The following is a 23,600-nucleotide window of genomic DNA, read 5'->3' on the forward strand; positions in this document are numbered from 1 at the left end:
ATTTAAAAAAAAACACCTTTTTTTAAATTTCACAAAACTTTTTCAGGTTTCACCAAACTCATTTTCCTTTAATTTCATCCATTGCTTTTCCCGGGAGGTGTAATTAACGAGTTTCCAGTCTGAACCCCCATGCCTGACCTTTGGGGAAGTTCTGGTTCCGTTCTGGATCCATACTACACAGCTTGGGCTTATTGTGTCTCTAATCCCAAACATGTGCCTGTGTTGTGCAAATAAGCAAGATGCTAGTTGGATAGGATTCTGGCTCCACTTCTAGAGGGACATGGGGAATTCAAATAACAGTGGGAAAAGCTCAGCAGGTGGGTTTTGCTGGAGCTGAATGGACTTGAACCTCAGAAAGCACATTTGCTTCTAAATCTAGAACCCATGTGGCTTTTGACTCTATATTTGGCAAAGCAAGTTCTCTAGAGATCATTTTTATCTGCAGATCTGAAGGGGGAGCGATATTTGACCACACCCCTAAGCATGATGGACTAGCAGCCACTGTGTCAGCTGGGTTAGCATGTCTGAACTCTTCAGAGACTCGGCATTGCATTTGCATGGCTTCATTTCTGACAATCGGGCCCTCTCTTACCGGCCATCCATAAATATCCCCCTGCCCCGTCAGTTGGCCATGTCCCCAGTAACTGTCCCACCTCAATCAGCTAGGCCGAGCGTCTGGCTCCCACTGCTCCTTCCCGCAGGTGAGTGAGCTTCGACTTCAAGGCTGCTACAAGTCTGACGAGAGGGGTTAAAATGAGTCTCAGAATACAGGACGGAGGGGCTGGAACAGCTACCTGCCATCTCCTGTCTCTGCACTCTGACACTGCCCTGTGTGAGAATGTACCTGGGTGGGGGCCCCCAGCCCGGGGGAGGGAGGAGGAATCAAAGGGCACTGTTTGAAGGCCCAAGTAAGGAACTGTCTGCAGTAGGGGAAAGAGAGCAGAAATGCAAGGAGGGAAGAGAGATTTGGAGGTAGAACGAGAGCAAGAGTCTCGTACGCTGCTTTCTCCAAAGCCTTCCATTTCCCTCTATTTATTTCTCTTTCTTGGCTGCTGCAGGCCTGGGCTGGGGGGTCTGTACGAGGAGAAACTCGCCAAGGGAAACGTCCCTGGTTCATGTATCGTGATGAAGTGCTGCAAAACCCTGTGCTGTGGTCCCCTGGATTCTCCCCTCCCCAGGTTCAGATTCTGGTTTGTACGATATTGTGTTTGGCTCTGCAGCAAGCTGCCCTTTCTATCCAGGCTCTGCCCCTCTCTTCCCTGGGGCACTTGGCAGAAATTAACAAAATAACCGGCTTTGGCGTATTGTCAATGACTGTCTATCTCCTGCAGAACTTCCCTCTGCCTCGCCCGCCCTCCATCCCTGGCTCCTCCAGCGAAGTGCCTGGAGCCACAGTTTCAATGGTTTATTTTGCAAACTCCTAGTTAGATCTCCAGGTCTCATCTGGGCGGTTATACAGAATGAAGGGTGCAAGCTGTGTCAAACACAGGTCAGCAATTCTCCCCCTCCCCTCCAATGCTCAGCAGCAGGGCTCTGGGCAAATGGAATGACTTGTGAAAGGCCGAGTGGTTCTGGAGAGAAGGAACCGCTAGTCTTCCTGTTTCTGGTTCTGTAGCCCTTTACATCAGCCCTCTGTGTAACGAGCCCTTGAGGTGCAGAGGAGCTGCAGTTCTCAATGCAAATCCTAGAGGAAGGATGCTCTGCAAGTTAAGCTACTGCACTGAGATTTGGGGTCAATTCCTGGCTGCGCCACAGGTTTCTTGTATGACCTTGGGCAAAGCACTTAATCCCTCTGTGTCCTCAGTTCCCCTCAGAGAAACAGGGCTGATGAAACATCCCTGTGTCACCAGGGGGGCTTTCAGGATCAATTCATTAACATTTCAGCACAAAGAACAGGAGGGCTTGTGGCACCTTAGAGACTAACACATTTATTTCAGCATAAGCTTTGGTGGGCTATTGAAGTGTCTAGGTTGATGTTAAGTATCTTGTCAAACTGTCTTAAATGGGCTGTCTTGATTATCACTACAATAGGTTTTTTTCTCCTGCTGACAACAGTTCATCTTAATTAATTAGCTTCTTAGAGTTGGTTGGGCAACTCCCACCATTTCATGCTCTCTCTATGTATATATTTCCTCACTATATGTTCCATTCTATGCGGCCGATGAAGTGGGCTGTAGCCCACAAAAACTTATGCTCAGATAAATGTGTTGGTCTCTAAGGTGCCACAAGGACTCCTGTTCTTTTAGCGACCATACAGGTTTCACCCACTTTTCCAGAGACCTGTCGGAGACATGGAGCCTCCTACGGAGGGATGGAGAGTAAGGGAATAAGCATGGCTTGTACTGCTGGAGGCAACGCTGATCATAGTAAAACAGGCCGACTGGGACAGTGGGTAATTCACCCAAAGAAGAGCCAGAGGTTTATTGCTGGTTACTATAAAATCCTTTATGTGGTGTTCAAATATACTGTGTGCATTAGAATCCTGAGGCAAACCACCTCTCTACTCGCATGGCAGCTCTTTAAACACCACCTGCTGCGACACCGTCAGAGCTTTGAATAAATCGGAATGTTACACCATGCTCTGGACTTCCCCCCCCCCCCTTTTTTTAAATAACTCGTTAAACTGATTGTTGCATAATCAAAACCTGGATGTAAAAAGCCCAGCCCAGGTGCACGTACAAACTGTGCACTGCAATGGGCTGGCTGAAATGTCAGACCTCTGGTCACTGGGCTGATTCAATGGTCAGACTGCGATGGGGGACCGGGCTCGGGTGCTATTAATATGAGAAATTGATCTGAGAACACCTGCATGTGAACTCAAGGAATTCTGCTTGGCCAGAGCGGGAGGCAATGGGGCGGATTCATCATCCATGCAGTGGACAGGGCTCTATGCTGGTGTCATGCTCAAGAGCGGCGCAGCTTTCTGAGTTTAACAGGCCGTGTGCAGAAAGCCAGGAAGCGTTTGGTGCTTGTTGAACATCAAGATGCGTGGAAGGGGAGGGAGAGATCTGGGGCTAGGAGGAGTGGGGGGCCACTGGGTCTAACAGGGAAATGGCTTCTGGCTTTCGAATGGAAGAGTTTTCCCTGAAAACAGAGGGAAACAAAACCTTAGCTCTGAAGAGCCCTGAACGCTGATGTTCAGATTTGACCCTGGCCCTGGTTGTGCAAACCCAGCTGTGCCTGAAATCTTTCACGGCCCCTCTGTAGCAGAAAGGGGCAGGCCAGGTCACAGGTCTCCTGTAGCTGCTGGACAGGTAATCTAGGGATGACCTCCCTTCCTGGCTCCCTGTTAGCGCCGCAGCAGTGCTGGGAGAACTGAGCTACTGCAAGCAGATGCAGAGACTGACCCTGGTCCATGCTGCTGCTAAGCAGCCCAGGAGTGTGGAGAGGGAGCGGGACGTGGCTGGAGGAGGATTTTGTGATGGTTTGGGGTGGGGGATGGGCCCTCCCACACTCTGCGGCTGGGGAGAAGGAGTGCCGGGGGGCTGTCCGTCCTGGCGGTGTCGAGCCCTGGGTGGCTGTCTCACCCTGACAGAAACTCACACAGTGGGGCTTCCTAATGCCACATTTGTTAATAGACAAAGACAGCGTTTCCGTTCAAACCAGGGGGAAAGATGCTTGTTAAAGAGTCGGGGTTAACACTCTCTGCCCCTGGGAGAGCCAATAACCGCGCACAAGACAAGCCAGGCCCAGGGCAGCTTGCCAGGCCATCGGTGACCCCCTCCCCAGCCCAGCGCCCTCTGTTCCTCAGCATGGGAGGAGGGGAGCGAGGAGGGGTGGGCAGCGTCCCTGTGAGGCCAGGCTGCTGGTGTGAAATAACGCTGCAGCAAGACTTGGTGCTAAACACCCTGATGGGCCCTGTGGGCAAATCCCCCAAAGGCAACGTCAGTCATGGAAGCCGAGCATGAAACTGCTGGAGCCTGGAGAGCTGTGGGGCCAGAGCTGTGCGCCAGCTAGTGCAGGGAATGGGCGAGATGCCTTGATAAGACTTGGCTGTCTCTGATTTGAGGATCCCCCAGCATTTCGGTCTGTTTTCCTTATGCTGGGTGACCCGCTCTGTCCCGTCATATTCCAGCGCTCCTGGAGAGCATGCCCCAGGTTTGACCTGTAACGTCCCTTCCCAGCGTGAAACACCAAAACAAAAGAGAGCCCCTAGGAAGAGCTCACCTGTTTCACCCACCGGAGCTAGTCAGAAAACAGCAATTATTTCCCACAAAAACTTTTGAAGGGAACAGAACGAGTTTTGCTTTGTTTAAAAATGTATCATGGAATTTTTTGTGTTATTTTTCATCAGAACAATGTGGTGGTGTTCTAGTTTCTTTTCAGAAAGAAGAGAGAAAGGGGGTGGTGATCAAAAGGAAAACGGAAAATGTTTTGTTTCGTTTGGAACAGAACTCCGAATCTTCCTGCCAGCCACACCCACTCCCTCTTTCCTCAGTCACCTGCTCCACCCCTCCGTTCTCCCCATCACTGAGGCCCATAACTGGGGTGCCATTGGCGTTGACTCCAGGCTTTCTATAGATCTTCACAGGCAGGTTTGCTGATTCTTTCTGCAGAGCATCTCTAGGATACGGCCTTTCCTAGCCATCCGCACAGCTGAAAGCCTTGTCCAGGCTCTCGGCATCTCATCTGTCATTCACTGCAATGTCCCCCTCTCTGATCCGGGCAGATCCCAGCTTGCCCTGCTCATACCAGTTCTGAACACTTCGGCAGGGATTGCTTTCCTAGCCCTTCATTTCACCCATGCCGTCCCTCTCCGCGAACCCCTCTGCTGGCTCCCCCTTCTCTAGTGCATCAGACGCAAACTACTTGCCTTCGCTTTCAAGGCCTTTCTCAGTCCAGCCCTACCCACACTCACCTGGCCTGTCTCACACACCGAGATGGCAGCTCCACCTCCAAATGGCCCACGCCGCCACCCTCTAGTGGTACGTCTTCAAACACACATCCGGGTGCTTTCTCCGATGCTTTCCCCTGGCCAAGGAGCAACTCTCATAACCACCACCAAAGCTACCTCATCGGCCGCCTTCGACTCGCTCCCTAAAACCCGCTTCTGCAACGGTGCCTGCAAAAACCAGACAGCGGCTGGCTGCTAGAGTGTGGACCCCGCCGCCTGTCACACTGACCAACACTGCCCCATTGTTTCTTTGGCCTTCCCCAATCGTCTGTATCCACCTGTTGTCTCTTGTCTTACCCTTCGAGCGTAAGCTTCTTGGGGGAGGGGCCAGAATTTTGTTGTTCTGCACAGCATCTGGCACAAGAGGGTCCTGGGCCATGACTAGGCGATCCAGATTCATAATAACACACTCCACTCAAACTGAATCGCAACCAACTATGTTTTGATGAAAAATCAGAACATTTCAAAGGAGGCAGTAAATGGCTGTGCACTTTTTGCTGCACTGGAAAAGCTGTTTATAAAAGGCGGAGCCTCTCGGTGAATCCCCCTGCAGAGACCTGAGTGGGCTGTCACTCGCTGTGTGTTGTAACAAGAATGCAACAGGCCCTGAGGAAGGGGCAGATCGGAAACCACCCTAGGACGGTGAGACAATGGATGTGCTGCTGAAAAGCTAGCTGGGCTAAGGGGAAGGATTTAGCAGCACATAGCAACAGGGTCTTCTAAGGAAGCAGTTGCAATGCTGCTCTGGAACGGTCACCTGGGACTGTCCCAGCTGGTACCAGGTGATGCATCTCTGATCTCCTAGCCTGGCCGTCAGTGGGTAGCTGTGCACTCCACAGCACCTCAACATGCAGCGGGGCCGCCATGGTGCTGAGCAGTGTGGCATGCTGTGGGAATGCCTGTGGCCGCGAGGGCTGTATTAATAGTTGCAAGGCAGCAGTGTGGCTGCATCCGCATGACGATAGCGCATGAAGGCACCAGGCTGAGCCTGCGGGGATGCACTGTGAGGTCACTGTGATGAATACTAGAGCAAGCAGAGGGGGTGACCCTGGCATGGGATATGCGATTGATCCAGCACGGTCTGGATTAACACAGACTCAGAAGTGCTGAGCAGAAGAGGCAGTGCAGTGGAATGGGGCCTGCATTTATTGGGTGCTGCTGAAAGCTGCCAAGTTATTCCTGCCTTTAACTGGAGCCGGGCCTAAGCGTCCCTCTGCACTGCAACTAGGAATGTGCTCCCCAGCTCGGCTAGACAGACACGTGCTCACTTCACTCAAGCTAGCACGGGCGGCAGCTCAGGCCAGCTGCCTGGGAACAAACCGGCTGGACCCCCAGGCTGTGTTCATGGGCACCCACCCCACGTTAGTGCACTAGCGCATGCAAAGCTAGCGTGGGTCTGTCCAGCTGAGCTGGGAAGCAGCCGCAGTGCAGACAGACCCTACGAGGCGACTCTGTGTTTTGTTAGCATGGAACAACTGCACGTACCTCGTCTCCCCAGCCATGCCCCTTCTCTGCCCTCACCACAGCCCCTCTATACCTTGTGCACGTGCGAGGTAGCGCGCTGGTGCACTGGGGTCTTCTGATGTCAGAAACGCCCAGAGCTAACCCTTAGCCACCCACTCACTCACACAGTAGCCCAGCACACCAGGGAGTGGTGTGTGTGTGCGTGTGTGTGTGTGTGTGTGTGTGTGTGTGTGTGTGTGTGTGTGTGTGTGTGTGTGTGCGTGCGCGCGTGCTCTGAATGTGGAGGCTGGTCTTTCAATGTACATTACTAAGCTCAGAAGCCGACATTCATTCCATCCACATGGGCGTCCTTCCCATGCACCATGTTCGCTGCGCAAGGCCCAGCTCATGCTCTTCTTGCATAGACGGGCTTTGCATTTGGGTCGGGAGCCAGCTTGGCAGGTCCCCTTAGGGGAAAAACACACAAGCGAGCCCAAAGGCAAGTCTGTCTTGCCTCTCCAGCTAGCCTGATCCGTATTATAGAATCATAGAATATCAGGGTTGGAAGGGACCTCAGGAGGTATCTAGTCCAACCCCCTGCTCAAAGCAGGACCAATCCCCAACTAAATCATCCCACCCAGGGCTTTGTCAGGCCTGACCTTAAAAATCTCTAAGGAAGGAGATTCCACCACCTCCCTAGGGAACCCATTCCAGTGCTTCACCACCTTCCTAGTGAAATAGTGTTTCCTTTATCTCACCAGCCTGCTTTCTCCTCGTCAGCTAGCTTCTGCAGACAAGAGCGTGCCTTCAGGAGCTGGGTGGCCATGTGGCAGTTCAGAAGCAGGGGAAAACAAGGGAGGAAAAGGGTGGAGTGTTTCCTAGAAATATGCTAAAACAAATGAAAACCAGACCCCACTGCAATAACTCTGCATGCTCCACACTGTTCCTAGCTGCCGCTCGGAAGGTCCTTCTCAGCCACTGGCCCTGGCTGCAGCAGGCTTCCTTTGTGGTCTAGATGATTTCCCTGAAGATGATACAACATAGAAAAGAATCACATTGGTCCAGAACGAAAGCCCAATACTTGTAATTCACACCAATGGGACAGTTTAGTTTTTAGATTTTTTTTCTGATCTTTCTTCTCCTCCTCCTGGGAGGCCCATGAGTCCAGGCCCAGAGTCATATCTCCACTTAGCTCCAGATCTTCCTCCTTTTCCTTGCTCTGGAGCCCCAGGCATTGGGTTACAAGGGCTCTGCTTCTGCTAGGATGTGTCCCTGTTCCTTTGCCATCTGTGGCTGGTCTAACGGTTCTGCCAGTTCCATGATGGGCTGTTGCCTGCCCGTTTGGAGGCCTGGAGCTTGGCTTGCCCTCTGCCCCACCCCGCTCTGGGGCGCTAGAAGTCTGAAGGTCTTATCATCATGCGTGTGCCTTTTAGAGAGTAACTGGGCCCCTGGAAATAGTGCCACCTGATCCCGTTGAGCTTCCGGACATTGTGCTTGGCAGGATAATAGATGCCGTTCAGGTTTGACAGACCACAGGCGTCAAACCACCAACCTGAGAGGGGGACATATAGAGGGGAAAGGTTAGAGAACTTGACAGACCGAGTCTGGACTTCGGACAGAGCATGAAACTTCTGGGCTCTGAGTTCAGATTGGTTCTAGCCAAAGGCTTCTTTCTTGGGAGTGTGCCTGGTCGTCATTTCCCCAGTTGGCCTAGACGTGAGGCATGAATAGTGTAAAACAAAACACACAGGCTTCCGTCTGGTTAGAAATACACAACCCTGGGGACTTTTCAAATTAAATTTGTCGAAAAGAACTGGGTGATTTTAGGAAAAAAATGTTTCTTGACATTGGACAGAGAGTTTTTCAAAAATCCAACCATAAGATAGTGAAAAAAAGAAACCCAGCCCTGAGTTCTCCTGCCTGCAGCCAAGCCAGCTTTGCTGTTCCTCAGGCCGAGTGATTGGCAACTCGACCCTGCTCCCATTGGCGTCAGTAGAGCAGGGTGAAGCCCTGTGTGAATTACAGCCGTATTGAGAGGCCGTGGCTGAGATCACAACACCCTGGACGTAGGTGCTGGACACACACGGAGGTATCAGAAGCTACTGTACAAAAAGAAAGTCTTAGGTACTGAAAGGACAGGGTTGTCCCTGACAGTATCCTACCACTGGCAGAGTGTGGTAACCTCGCCCTGTGGATGCCAACCCCTGGGGTATCCCAGACCGTGTTCCAGCCATTAAAGGGTGTCGTAATCAGCACATTTTTCCTGGCCCGGGAAGGTTATGCTTCATGGTTATGATTTGTATGTTCTTGTATCATAAGGGCAATAGCCTTCAGAGAACCGCCTGGCATCTGGACAGTATGATCCTGGTGGGATTATTCTGGCTTTGAGATTGTTCAGACGTGGGCTCTTCTTGTGCTGTCGCTGTGCCAGGGCAAGTCTGGTTGGAGTGGGAGGTCCGGTTTCTGGCCCATCTCCATTGTCAACAGAGAATTCAGTGCCCGCACGAGAGAGTAGCAGGAGACCAAGGGCCAGATCCGCCACTGCTGTAAGTCTAATGCAGCCAGTGGGGCTCTGCTGATTTACACCAGCTCAGGATCTGGCCCCCGGGGAACATTCTGACACGTGTGGATTTTCCGTGCCCCTGTGTCCCGCCTGGCAAGGATCCCAGGCTCTGCCATTGGACGGGCACGTACGTATCCATCCAAACGAATTCCTGGGGCTCATTTCAAGGGCCCCAGCTCTGCTCATGTCTTTAGTAACAGCCCCAGACAAACTAACCCGGATTTGGGTAATCGACCCCCTGGCTGAAACAATCAGAGCTACTCCCCTGAGCCGGGATCCCCTCCCCGTCCCAGCACAGACGGCAGGCGGGAGCCTGGCACTCATTTGCTTGAAGAGTTGCCAGTTGGCCAGAAGCATCGGGCCTCTCTCTCTCTCTCTCCCCATTCCTAGTCCCAGTGTCGCAGCAAGGCCCTGGCATGTGTCTGATACACAGATCTGCTGGTCCAAGGTCGCAGGGATTTGCCACTGCAACGTCGGGGAGATCTGGTTGTACAAAGGGGGGAACAGGTGGGACAGAAGAATGCAGATGAAGTTCCCAGCCCTTCTCAGACAGAGCCCTGGTGATCTGCAGCAAATGATCTTTCTTCAGGCTGTTTGGCTATTCCTCCTCCCCTGTCGTGTCACGCCCTCCTCGCTTGCCACCCTTCCGTCCCAGTCTCTCCCCGTTCTGATCTTTCCCCTCTTATTTCTCTCCCCTCTGCTTCCTTGCCATTTCTGCTCCTGAAAGCCATCCTGGGACAGGGCTGCCCTGGCACCCAGGGGTGGGGGATGGCAGCATTTTGGAGGCTCATTGGGTGACAGGGAGTTTGTGGGTGACATAAAGCCAGGTGGGGAATGTGAACAACCACAACCTTCAACTACCTGCAGAAAGCACAAGCCCAAAGCTTGGGCTCCCCTTCTGGGAGAGGAGAGAGACAGGTACTAATCATGTCTCTTACGGCACCTCTGGAGGGTTCTCAGATTCTACGTGGATGGGCCCAGCATAAGAACCTGACTAGAACAGAGAGTGACAACAATTCGACCCTTGGCTGCAGCAGGTGATCAGACTCTTGGGGTCTGTGCATGTCTAGGAAAATTGGGTGAAGAGCGACGAGGGAGAGCTCTCGCTCAGATGTCCGTCTGTCTGTCTACATCCCTCCCTCATCACTGTGGGGTATTTCTGAGACACTGAATGAAGAGATTCAATAAGAGTGGTGCATTCCCAAAAATCCAGCCTCAGTTGCTCCACACACTCTGCCCCCATCAGTCCACCCCAGCAAACAGGGCACATAGAGAAGGCTGGTTCCAACCCCCCCCCTGTACCCAGGCCCGCTCACCTCCCGACAGCATCTGGGCGCACTTGCAGAAGCAGTTGTCATTATCCGAGTCGCGGGTGCTGAAGTTGATTCCCTGGAGGACAATGCCACTCTGCTGCCCAGCAGTTCCACTGTAGCCCTTCAGGGAGATCCTGGAGGACCAAAGCAGAGAGAGAGCGAGACAGGAGGCACAATGAGGAGAGGAGAAAATGAGGCAGAGGACGAGAATTACTTTTCAAACTCCTATCAACGTTTCCTGGGATTTATTTAAGAAAACGTTCCCCTGTGTCTTTGCAAATACAAACAAGCAGAGGCAGATAAGGCAGCAATCCCAACGCAGAGTTTATCAGCTGTGCCGAGTGATCCAAATGTTCGAAACCCCTGCAGGCTCCAGCCGGCCGCCAGATCTAGGGGGTGCTGTCAGAGCTCACATGCTAAGCAGGGGCGGCTGGCTGGAACTTAAGGCAAGGGTGCTGTCTGCAGCAGCGCTGAGGACTTGGTACCCAGCACTCGCCTTAGCGGGCATTGTGCCTCAGGAGGGGCTGGCACAGAGAGGGCCTCCCCACTTGTTGTCCTTCTGTCCTATACAGAGTCCCATGAGTTCTTCTGGGCTCAGTCCCGCAAGGTATTATGTTAACTGGCCCCGCTGAAGCACAGGAGAGGCTCCAAGGGGACCACGTGCTTTTTAAAGTGCAGTGTGTATTTTAGTGTCTTGCTGGGGCAGGGCCAGAGAGCCGAGCACCTGGCAGGACTGAGGCCTGAAGATACTGGAATACTTTTAATGGTGTTTTTAATACTGGTCTCCTGGCCGAATTTCAGCCTAAATTGTTGTGCCAGTTTTTACCTGAGATGCTAATTAACCATTGGAGCACTTGAATGAGGAGGTGGGGCGGGGGGGGGGGAGGATTCTTTGTCCCTGGCAGATTGGATGTTTTTCTGCAAGCTCTGCTCTGGGAGCGATTGTGGGGACGTTGCCTGGCCCATGTTATGCAGGAGGGCAGAGGAGATGATCACAGCGTCTCCTTCTGGCCTTGGAATTTAGGAATAGTCATCTTCACTCCCGGTCCTAACCTGCTGCGCAGGGTTCCAGGGGGTGGGGTTTGATGGTGGGCAAAGCAATCCCTCTGCATCCTACATCGCTCAGCTGCCTTGCCACCAGGCCTTTGACCCCCCTCTGGTGATAGGCGTTCGCAATGTACTGCTGTTCTAATGGCCAAGCTCAGGCGATTATTCTCTGCTGCTGATGTTTGCAGAAGCGGAGACAGTGTCAGTCACAAAGGAAGGGAGCCGATGGGCACATACAATCCCCTCGAGCTGCCCCCCTTCCATTCTGTATCTTTAGTCAATTGTGTTTGGAAGGGGCCTGCGCGGTGACCCATGTATCCTGATGGAACCACCCGTGACCAGAGCTGCATAGCCTGGGGCAACCCCTATTCCTCATTGCAGCTGGACATTATTGGGACAATTAAATGCTTAGCCACCTGACTAGGAGTTACGCTAGGTAAGGTCAAATTCTGAGGGCAGTTAGGATCCAGTCAGGGCTCAGCTCTGAAGCAGGGATCCCCAGAAACAAACAATAGACCTGGAGGCCCTCTTCAGCAGGGTCTAGGCTAGCTGGATTTGTGTCTTATCTTCACACTTTTAATCTAAAACTTTACTGTTCTGCTGGGGCCATTTTAATAATAGGAGTTTTGGAGAGAGGCATTCAGGGGCTTGTCCTCAGTTTCCCCTAGAAGAGGAGGGAAGTATGAGACTCCCAGAGTTGGTCAGCTCCCCACCAGGACCTTCAAAGGCACCTGCTCTCTTTCTCACTTTGCTGTTCCCACAATGCTTCAGTGAAAACCCACAAAGCCTCGGCACTGTATTGATTTATAAGCTGAGCTTTAAAGGTTGCCATTGTTTCATGACTTGATAATGGTTCTGGAGCAGCACGCCAGTTGTATTTCAGAGCAAGTAGTGGAGCTTGCTTTCTTGCTTTCATTAGATTTTCTTGCAGTGAGGCCTCTTATTTTCACATGCATTTGTTCTCTTTTGCAAGCACAGTTACAACAATTGCGTGCACAAAACTGGCAGCTGCTTATGCAAACAGTCGCTTATTGCTCGATCCTGTGAGGTGCTCTGAGCACTCTGACTTCCGTTGAAGGCCATGGGAGTTTCAGGTACTCAGCACCTTACAGGAGTGCTCAGCACCTTGCAGGATCGAACTCTAAAACGCAGCTGTGCAAGTAGTGACCACAATTACACCTGGAAAAGTACATGTGCAACTAACTGCATACCCAGCTCAGGCCCTGGTGTATGCAAAAGTGGCTTTTTGCAAAAAAGCAAGAAAAAGAAAATTTTTCCTAATGCAATTTTATGCATTTTTTTTCCTTCAAGAAAATTTATTTTGATTTTCAAGAGGAGAAAAAAGGACAATGTAGCAACATTTCTGACCACAAAGTTCCCACAGAAAAATCACTGCAGAATTGCCCCAATTTGTCAAAATAACAGTGAATGCACAACATTTCATTCTGCAGCCACTTTGATTAAGAGGCTGCGGAGATAAACAGCTTGGTAAAGTGGGTGGAATGCAAAACCCTAGAAACATCACTCCCAATATACTGGTTCCTTGCCCAGCTATGCTCTCTAGCCCAGCCTCTTCCATAAACGTTGGGGTACCACCAGCTGGTGCTGTGATTTCGGCTTGAGCAGGATTCACCTCAATCCCTGGATGGCACTGGGGGAGTTTTCTTGTCGAAGTGGGGTTTGAAGAAAGACCCAAGGGAACATTTCATTGGTCAAGGTCCATATCCCACCTGTAAAGATGACGCTCGCTGCCCAGCTGGAATGTCTCATAATGGGCGTAAGCCTGGTTTCCTTCCCAGTCCAGGAGCTCCACTCTCAGTGAGTAGGAAGCCTGGCTTGTCAGGAGATGCACAGCTTCGTTCCCCAGCCAGTACTCCCCGGCAGGGTCTCCAAAGCCCTGTGGAAGAGCAGAGCCAACAGTGGGGAGGATTTAGACTGTGTCCCTGGGCTATGCAATGTCCGTTGTGGTCAGCAAAGGGAGGAGGCAAAACTCCATCAGCTTTAGAAATACCAGAGCAAATTCTGCCCTCAGTTACAGCCCTGCGTCCCCAGTGAAGTCATAGGACTGCATGGGAGTAATTTGCCCGTTTATTGACCCCTGCTAATCCAGGATGGCGCTGGTAGAAATGTTTCAAATTTCAATGTTTTGATGAAATTTCCCAATTCAGGGGGGAAATGTTGACATGTTTGCCAAATTCCCGTCTGTCATCCTGTCTAGAGCCAGAGTCGTCTCTCTCCTTTTACCCTGGCAGCCAGCTCCTTCCATTCACCTCTGCGCACCAGCTCTTCTCTGCCTGGCCCTGGGACTCCTTCTCCAGACCCGCCCACTGAGGTCCTGCTATAGCTCTATGGACTCTAGATGGCAGATCCGTGAGACCTGAGATAGCTCATGGAGCTTGTCCCCGTGCAATCTGCAGAACGATGCCCTGCAACATCAGTCTCAGCTACTATCTAGTGTCCTCTTTTTGTGCATGTGCCCAGTGGTGAGTGGAGTGACCAGATGTCCCGATTTTTGGGTCTTTTTCTTATACAGGCTCCTATTATCCCCCACCCCCATCGGATTTTTCACATTTGCTGTCTGGTCACCCTAGTGGTGAGGCTGTCTTCCTGGGAATGTATTGCATTGCCCAATTGGTTACACCGTTAGGTTTTCTTCCCACGGGGTCTTTTCTTGCCTAAACAGAAGGGAGCTATTTAGTTCCACCAAGTGCATGCCTGACATACAAGTGTCCCGTCGCTGCACGACCCCCACCCCATCCTCCCTCTGCTCCCAGGGTTGTCAGTGGGTCAGTGATTGAACAAGTCGGGGAGTGAAGGAGCAGGATGAGGTCAGACCTGTTTGTATTCTTTCCACTTCCTCTGGAAATTCACGCTGCCATTGGTTCGGCGCTGTATCACCGTCCACCCGCCTCTCTCTGTCTCCATATCGCAGAACACCTGCAGAGGACGCAAACAGCCAGTGCTGCAGGGGAGGCAGCCTGGGGTGGAGTGGTACAGACGGGTTGTACTGCCCAGGGAGGAAGTCAGGTCAACACAGGTCTTGTGGCTACGGTGTGGTGGGGCCACGCTCCCATTGACAGGGTGTTTTGCAAGTCAGGACTGAGATGCATTGAGCAGACTTCGCGAGGCCCAAGAAGTGGCATTGCTTTGGAGAGCCCCAGTACTGGCACACGAGGGCTGGCATGGGAGAGAACTGAGGAGCATTGGCATGGCAGCAGGTAGGGAAGATTGGCAGAGTTGCCTGTGACTTGCCCATCTCACTCTTTCTTGGGTGCGAAAGTCCATTTCAATGCAAGGCCTGAGCCCATCACTCACCTTCCTGGGTTCTGTCATGTTGGCGACGTGGAGGGTGTAAATCCCACTGGTGTTAAACCCAGCTCGGCGGTTCTGAGCACAGTCCTGGGACACCTGCTGTTCCTGCACGAGGGGAGCTGGCAGGACAAACAAGAGGAGCAGTGAGTGAGCTGCAGGCATCTGTGATGGGTTCTGCTCTCCTGGACTTAGGGTAAGAAATAGAGTGAGAAGGATTCTATTTCATGCCCTGAGCACAAGCCCGGAAGCCAGGAACACCCCAAATTGCTGTTTTATTTGTGTGTTAATAATTTGTCATCAATATTCTCTATTAATTGCCTCTTCAAAGCCTCCAGGGCCCCTCACAGTTACAACCCAAAGCTTCTTAGTCACCAAACAGCAGCTACAAGAGTAAAAACACCTTTAAAAAGAATCAAAGGGCAAGATCCCATACAGGGGAAGGACAGGGGTTAGGAGGGTGTCTGTATAATACACAAGGAGCCGATGGCTTCATCCCCCACAGCATTGTACCCTGTGGGCCATTTGCATTAGGGGAAAGATGCTTCCAAATCCCACTGGCGGCATTGGCCATTCCAGGTCACATCTGTGTGCGTGACAGCGCAAGGGGAATGGGGAATCGGGCCTCAGCCAGGTGCAGACTGAAAGCCAGCTTCAGGAAGAACCATTCAAAGGTGCTGTCTACATGCAGGGAGTTCGAAGGTCAAGAGAATGAACCTCCACCCTGAGTTCTATTGCAGCTAAGGTGCTATCCCCTGCTGCCCTCCGATGCATCAATGGGGTCTGGCTGGGTGGCATCTGAGCTACAAACAGATGCTGCCTTCCTAGCATCCGTCTCTGTGCTTGCAGCAGGCAGACTCCGAGCTGCGTTCCTCTGCTGCGCTGACTCCCCGGCCAAGACAAGGGCTGGAGTCAGACTCGGTTCACTTAGAGTGTTAGGAGCCAACGATCCCTCCCGGGGGAGCTGAGATAACATGGAGCTATTTCTCTTGTAATGACTGGAAAATAGAAAGTGTCATTTGATTGCCTGGCTCCATCTCAGGAAAAGCCAGCGTGCTTCAAAAATAAATAGGACGAAATCTTAACAGCCCTTTCCCCATAAAACCATCTTATTTGCAATGATGGCATTAGCGTCTTGGCTGCGACTCCGTCAAAACACTGAAACCCATTGGTGCAATTTTTACTGACTCGCTACAAAGGGAGCTACAAGCGTCGATCCTGCAAGATGCAGAGTGCTCCTGCCGAGGGCAACGGGTGCTGAGTGTATGCAGGATCTGCTTGGGATGCTGAGCATCATGGAGGAGCAGGCTCTTGGAGACCAGATAAAAAAAGCGTGAAAGCAAGCGTGTTAGAAGGAACACTCATGGCCTTAAAGTGAGCATGGTTCCTTGAATGCCCCTCTGCACTGCCAGAGTTAGGGACAGGGCCCTAGTGTAAGGGAGAATTGGGCCCCCTGTAGCTCTGTGGATTTGCTCTGGTTGGGCCATGCATCTCTGTTGCTCTTCTCTTCTTGGGTTAGATGTTTGTGGGTCTAATTGACTTTCTTTCTTTCTACATCTGTGTGAGCACAATGTTTGTGCCACCTTGGGGTCACGGATCCCTAGACTAAACCTTGAGGATTTAATGTGGGTATGGAAAGGGACTACACAGAACAACTTGGATTAATGCAAAACCTTTTCGCTGTTGGAATCTTGGGCACTGGATTGCTCTGTGCCACTTGTGGACATTTTTAAAGCAAACCCTGATGGTTCAGAGCAGTTTTCTGTCCGATCGATCGATTGATTGAAATCTATGGCACTTCTAAAATAACCCTATAATAGATTGACCAGCAGTAATTATTGGAGAGGGCCCCTAACTCCGGGGAAGTTGGGATCTAGATTCAGGTTTAAATCTGAGCATCTCAGCTTGCTTGCCCTGCTGTCATGGGATGAGCCAAAACCTTGGTCCCCGGCTTTTCCATCAGCCGCTGCCTGGGGTGCATTGTTCTGAGACCAGGCGGAAGGTGATGCTGGACAGATGGAATGTCGAGCAAGGCAGGAGCAGGGGTAGCAGAGAGAGGACATTTTCCTGGTTTCTATCCCAGCTTCTCTGAGCACCTACTGTCACTAAGCAGTTTGAATTGAGAGGTCTATCCATCAGTTCTACTGGCACTCCTGGCACTGCTGTGAGGAAGCTCTCACTGCTGCACGAAAGGGCCACTGGTCAGAGGAACATCACGGGGTGGGGGCCCAGCTAACACAGGACGCTAGTGTGGGGAAGTTTGCACTCTGTGTTATAGCTCCTACTGACCAGAAACGGGGCTGTTGTCAGCGGGGAGTTCCAAGGAGCGTTAGTTGCCCACAGAATCTGGGACGTGCTCTCTTCTCCAGTCAGTGAAACCTTGGCTGAAGGCCAGGAGGCCGATGCAGCTCTGGCAAGCCCAGGGCTCTCCTGTGGGATGAGCTCACCTTTGCCCTGCGAGACCAGCTGGACCAGGCTCTGGACTGACTCGAGGAGCTGCAGCTGCTGCCGCTGGAGCAGGCTGGTGTTGCTGTTGGCAGCGTGGAGGGACTTCTCCAGATCCTCAATCGTGTGGCTCTGGCGGCTCACTAGGCGCTGCAGCTTCTCCTTCTCTGTGTGGATCCCTTCCAGCTCTGTCTGGTGCTTGGTCTCCATCTCCAGCACCCGCGTCTCTAGGACACTGCAAAGGGACAGGCCAAGAGAGGAAGGGTGAGGTGCTTGCCTGGGGGAATCTTCTCCCCCTGGGGGACCGCGTGAGCCACACGACACCAAGGTTAATAGTCAGACAGCTGCTAGGGCCTAGACAAAGCCCACTGACATTCACAGGAGGCTGTTCATTAACTTCAAATGGTTTGGGCTCAAAATCTGGTAGATGAGTGAGTGTTCAGCTAGCTAATATGCATGGCTAAAGGTCCACTTGTGTGTGTGTTTACTGCTGGTCATGTCAAAATATGTGTCTCTAATCCTTGCTTCTTAGTCTGTGCAGAGACTAATCATCCGATCATACATCATGTTACCTGACCTGAGCCGGCGTTGGAAAGACACAAAGCAGCCTGGGCCCCTCCTCTGCAAAGGTGCCAGCTGAAGGTGTTGGAGACAAAGGGATCAGGTGACCTCCTGGCCCGGGAAAGGGGCCAAGCAGAGAGGAGGGGCTGGGAGGAGTAGTTAGTCTGGAGCTGGCTGATGGCAGACATGGGGGTCTGGCTCACTGCCCCCCAGAATGGACCCGGCCGAGGGGTCCGGTTCGTGGTACCTACAAGCTCTGTTTTAGACCCTGTTCCTGTCATCGAATAAACCTCTGTTTTACTGGCTAGCTGAGAGTCACGTCTGACTGCAAAGTGGGGGTGCAGGACCCTGTAGCTTCCCCAGGACCCCGCCTGGGTGAGCTCGCTGTGGGAAGCGCACAGAGGGGCGGAGGATGCTGAATGCTCCAAGGAGAGACCCAGGAGGTGAAGACGTGTGAGCTTCTTGCCCTGAACAAGTCTCCTCCAAGGGAGAGGAGGCTCCCCAAAGTCCTGCCTGGCTTGGTGGGGAGCAGTTCCAGAGCATTGCCCGGTGACTCCATGACATAGCCCCAAATCATGGTCTTATTCCCAGGGCTACTGCCCAGAAATCTCTGCCTCCTGCTTTGATCATGGAAATGTACCACCGAGGAGTAGTGAACAGACTAGCTCACCTGTATTAATCAGTCTTGGTGACTCATTTCATTGATCTGGATTCAAACTATTCAGATCAACCTTCCAGAGGTGATGAACAAAGTACAAAAACCTGGCCCACTAGGTCATTTTCCATAGGCTGTAATTTCCCGCAGGGTTTAAAATGGACAGCAGTACACAGAGGGAGCTGGCCAGCATGTGGCTTGTTTGATAACATGCGCAGTGCGTGCATTTAAAAAGTTAATTCCGGTTTTAAAGCTATTCCCCATTCCAGTGGTATTTGCTGTCTGTAAAGCCGGGAATATGGCTAGAAGCCACTCAGTCTGCCTCTGGGAATCTGTAGGAAGCTTCTGCCCTTCTGCCTGGCTTCGCCCCACCCGCTCTGGGATAGCTATTCTGCTCGGGGCAGGTTTTCAAAGGCCCAAAGGGCAATGGGGCCCGATTCCCATTGGAAGTGCCTGCGAATTGGGTGCCTAATGCTCACATATCTTGCAAATCTCCCTCTAGTGACCTTGTTAGTGCCACCAGCCCCCACTTCTCATCCTTGTTCGCTGATGATTTGGGCTGGGGGGACGATAGACCCACCGACCCATGGCTCCAGGACAGGGATAGAGTCCAGAGAGCAGCTGGGCCTTCCTCACACAGAAAGGAGACAGCAGTGACCCCCAGCTCCATTAGCATGAACCGACCCTCGCTCTGGAGCTCGGTGGTTCTGGCAGGGACTTGGCGGCAGCAGCAGCAGATGAAGATGAGACAGCTCCACCAGCGACTGCAAATGCTGAGCACCCCCCTTCAGCAGCAGCCCTGGTGCCAAGCCCACCCCGTGAGACTGTCCGGGAGCGAGCCGAAGTAGAGAGAAGGGAGCGAGGCACACAACCCAGGTAATCATTGCATTTTCCATGTGCATCAACTGGGCAGTCAGAGCCCCGGGGAAGCAAAGAAGCATTGACATCAAACGGGAGTCAGAACCTGGGAGCATGTGGAGCACACAAGGTGCCATGGTGGGGTGCACCCTAAGCAGGGGAAGAGAGATGCAAACCAACAGAAACTGCATGAGGTACTGGGGCACGGTAGCCGCCTGGGGCAGGTTCCCACATGGTCCTGAAAATAATTGTACCCTGACAGAGGTCACCATAAAAAGTCAGCGTTTACCCCTGGGGCCAGGAGAGCTGCTGCTGATTAAAAGACCCTCCTTCCTCACCGTCCTTTTAAACATCTTAAAGAGACAAGAGTCAGGCAAGCGAACCAAAGTGACACCTCAGTGGGGCCGAGGCTAAGAACATACTTGTTCATGTTCTGCAGCTTGTGAATTTCAGTCGTCTGCAGGAGCAGCTGCTTCTCCAGCTTGTTGGTGGACAGGGAATTCTCTAGCAGCTGGATCTCGATTCGTGTGGTTTGGTTCAGAATCTGCCCGAGGATCAGTTGGGAAGAATAATTAGCAGGATCCCTCTTCTGTCTCCCAAATGCTCCCTCCTTCCCCCCACTTTAACCTGCCCTGATTTTTCAGCAGCGTTACCAGCCCCGGTATGATATTTCACCACTGATGCACTGCACCAGCTCCAAGGGTTAGATGGAGCAGCTATTCAAGCCAATAGAATGTCCTACCAATACCATGCATATTGGCCGGGTTGGAGGAGAGTGTATCGTGGTCTTTCCAACACAACGGGCCATAGGAGTAATAGGGAGCAGAGACTGATTGGACGAATTATGGGATCCCTGTTGGTCACACTAGCCTAAAGACTTCTGCACTCAAAATCCATGGTTTCTGCTTCTTTTACATGGACCACATCAACTCCATGAGTGGGACTGTCAGAGCCCCTTGGGGGGCGTTGGGTGTCCCCTTCTCATTAATTTTCATGGGGATTGAGCAGACAGATCCCTTCAGAAATCTCAGCTCACCCATAAGGCACGTGAGCCATGAGTTCTTTGCCACTGATCTGCCCTGTTGGCCATCCGAATCCTGCACACTGCAGCCACACGAAAGTCATGGAAGTCACATGTAATGGCTTGCACTTCACCTCCACCCTTTATCTAAGCAGCCCAAAGCTCTTTACAAATGTGACTGAGCTAAGCCTTGCAACTCCTTTGGGGGACGGGGGAAATAACATCCCCCTTTTACAGGTAGGGAAACTGAGGCAAGAGGTGATGTGATCTGCCCAAGGACAATCATGCATGGAGTCAGTGGGAGAATTGGATTAGAATCCAGGCCTCCTGGCTCCCAGCCCCGTGTCTCCCTCAGGGCAGCCACGTGTGTATCTATTATGAGCCATTTCCCAGAATGCTCCTGCTGTACCTGCGCTTCCACAACCGTCAGTTTCCTGCTCTGCTCTGCCATTTGGTTCAAGAGGCTGGTACCAATCTCCAGCATGGTGGCTGTTTGGTTCTGAGCAACGTTCTGCTGGATCCGGACCATCTCTGACTTCACGTTCATCTGCACGTACCTCTCCAGCTAGATTGGGGAGGGGGAGTCTGTTATTAATACACGGTATCAGAGCTCTCCTTATCCCCAGCCCAGCTTGACACAGACACTCCCTCTCTTCATTCCATGGCAGCGACGTTTCCCTCCCTCTGGTGAAATCACTCCCAGCCCATCTCCCGTGAAACACCTTTGACTCCCTGCCATCTAGCTGGTGTTAAGCCAACCCTGGTGCTGCTCGTCAGAATGGTGGCTTGGGGAGGAGAGAACATGGGACTATTGCAAACATTTCAACCTGGCATAAACTTGCTTTGCCCTGTGATGTTTATCAGGAGGACACTGTGTCCTGGCTGCAGCCTGGCGTACTGGCATGAGGAGGTCCCCTTGGAAAAATTAATCTCACCAAGATTCTTTGGCTCAGGAATTGTTGGAGACTTGGTGTGTCCTTAAGATCTCTCTCTCCCCCGCTCCCCTCACTACTCTGAGTGATGAAGAAGGGCCCCTTCTCTGTGCTAAGGAGGGAATGTGCATTTATGATCACAGATCTACCCTCCCCTGTGCTCACACTCTGCAATAGCCAGGTAACACACTGGAAATCTTGGCTCTTCCATGACTTTGGAACATTGGTAATGGGTTTCAATGGATGCAGGATCAGAAGTGCTGAGGGTCTGGGGCTGTCCTCGGCTTCATCTGGCACGGTGGGCACTAGGCTCAGGGTCCCACAAACCAGTGTCATGCATGTGAAACTCCCATGGGCAGATCCTCTGCAGCACAGCTCCACTGAAATCATACAGATTACACTGATTTACACTAGCTGTGGGCCTGGCCCAGTGCCGACAAGCCTGTGGAAAACTGGAAGCACAAGAGCGATGGCATTCTCCGGGAGATGTCAGATTCCCTGTGCTCGCCCTTGCCCCATCCTGGATCGCGTGATGGTGGTGCAGAGTCCTGCCACTGCTGCAGCCTCACACCACGTCATCCCTGCTCCTCGGAGCAGCTGGTGCCAGAGGCTCCCCATCTCGAGTTGGGCAATACAGAAATTGAAAACAAAAGTCCACTTATGCAAATGCGTCCCCAGGGATTCTTGGAAAGAGAGCTGGAAACACGTTCACAAGGCATTTAGACCGAGGCCTGGGTAGCCACTTGCAGTGATTCCAGGCTCTCCGAAGTGGCTCATATTTGGCCCCCATGGAAATGATAGGCTTGCTTGGCCCTGCTGGAACTCTGAGAGAAGCTGGAAAACAGGAACCCTAGCACCACAAAGGCCAGAAGACAGACAAAGCTCGCCACATGGATTATGTTTTGACTCCCATGAGTAGGGAGCGGGGGGTGAGGGCTGACTCGTGATACTTGAATATTTGCGGTTGGCAATACAGAGATATCACTTCACTAACCCTGCTGAGGATGGGCTGCTGTCTCTTTAGGGCTGGGCAGGGATTTCAGCCCTCAAAGCTCCCACGCTGCTCCGCCAGCAGTCTCCACACCTGGATTGTTCAATACCATGTATGTATGGCCTGACCCTACACATGTCTTGTTTGTTTCATTATTTTATCTTTTCAACATGGTCATTGGGAGAAGGGTTTATTTCCAGGTTGTCTAATGATATTTCAGTGATTCCCCTTCCTCTCCCACCACCAAGTTTTTTAAAAAAATTCAGCCTGGGGGTGTGTGTGTGAGAGGGAAAGAGAGGAAAAAAGGAGAGATCCAATTTTAAAACATTGCATCCTGCTGCACGGGAATGGGGCCGGCTCACAGCAGGACTGCACTGCTCATTCGGAAATAGCATGGACTGGCCTCCTGGCGTGTGTGTGTGTGTGTGTGTGTGTGTGTGTGTGTGTGTGTGTAGAGAGGGTTCCTGAAGAGAGCTGGAAAAACAGGAGGTCACCCAGCATACCAATAAAAGGCAGGTTTCCCAGGGCACAGATGAGCAGAAACTCTGGAATTTCACCTCCCACCTTTTGTTTTTGTCTTTTGCTGACTGTGCCCAGCTCTGACAGGAACAGCTCTGCTGGCTTAGTTCTGCAGCAATGCCACCACTGGTGTTCATGTGTGTGGACAGAGAAGCAGTGTGGGCTAGTGGCTCCAGCACTGGCGTGGGACTCAGATCCCACAGGTCAATCCTGGCTGACCTTGGACAAGTCTCTTCCCCCTGTAGGCAGGTCTACGCAGCCAGCAGTAAGCTGGATCGACAGGTTCGGGCAACTGCAGGAAAGACGGCGGCCGTGTAGATGTTGCAGCTTGGGGCCTGGAGCCCCTCTCCCTCCCTGGGCTTCAGAGCCAAAACATTTACGCAGCTGGTTGTAGTGCGGGAGCCCAGACAGTCGACCCAGCCTCTGAGACCTGCTGCCAGGGGCTGCCACTTGCTGCATAGATGTACTGAATGGGTCTCCTCTGCACCACTCACACTTTGTCCATCTCGTGTATTCGGGTCTGAGCTCTTTGCCGGCAAGGGCTTGTCTCTTACTCTGTGCATGGACAGCACCAGGGCTTAAATTCTCACCGAGCATTTCCTGGAGTGTCGGGACTTCAGCCCCATGGGAGGCGCCAGGGCTCAGACTTTCAGCCCCGCAGGAGGCGCCCAGGCTCAGGCCTTCAGCCCTATGGGAGGCGCCAGGTTTTGGGGTTTCAGCCCCGGGGGAGGCACCAAGGCTCTGTGCTTCTGCACCACAGTGCATGATAGGGGGTCCACAGGTTTGAAAACATTTCCTGGGGCTCTGCTCCGGACAGCTTCGGCTGAATTTCGCCCTATACAGCACCTAGCCGAATGGGGCCAGATCTTGGCTGGGGCTGCTGGCCATGCCCATGATGCAAATGCTAATAGCAATAATAATGTGTGTGTGTGGGGGGGGGGCGGTGAGAAGCCAGCCTAAGGGCTTGCTGTGGATAACGCAGCACCCAGGGGCCTCACTAGCTTTTGCTGAAAAACGGCGCCTAATAGACATGGGGAAGAGACAAGCTT

General features: G+C 52.3%; 1 protein-coding gene across 1 annotated transcript in view; it reads right to left on the bottom strand.

Moving 5' to 3' along the window:
• Positions 1-7,023: 7,023 nt before the first annotated feature.
• The window catches only part of ANGPT4 (angiopoietin 4), a 39,076-nt gene continuing 22,499 nt past the window's right edge, over positions 7,024-23,600 (bottom strand). The window contains exons 2-9 of the mRNA XM_030533202.1: positions 20,519-20,674; positions 19,511-19,632; positions 17,017-17,249; positions 14,576-14,691; positions 14,096-14,197; positions 12,991-13,157; positions 10,217-10,347; positions 7,024-7,889 (exon numbers count right to left, since the gene is read on the bottom strand). Of these exons, the coding sequence (XP_030389062.1) occupies positions 7,729-7,889; positions 10,217-10,347; positions 12,991-13,157; positions 14,096-14,197; positions 14,576-14,691; positions 17,017-17,249; positions 19,511-19,632; positions 20,519-20,674 (1,188 nt within the window). The 3' untranslated portion in view covers positions 7,024-7,728. The remainder of the gene's footprint in view (positions 7,890-10,216; positions 10,348-12,990; positions 13,158-14,095; positions 14,198-14,575; positions 14,692-17,016; positions 17,250-19,510; positions 19,633-20,518; positions 20,675-23,600) is intronic.

The sequence above is a fragment of the Gopherus evgoodei genome, chromosome 14 (assembly GCF_007399415.2).
Source record: "Gopherus evgoodei ecotype Sinaloan lineage chromosome 14, rGopEvg1_v1.p, whole genome shotgun sequence".
In the NCBI taxonomy this organism is placed as follows: domain Eukaryota; kingdom Metazoa; phylum Chordata; order Testudines; family Testudinidae; genus Gopherus; species Gopherus evgoodei.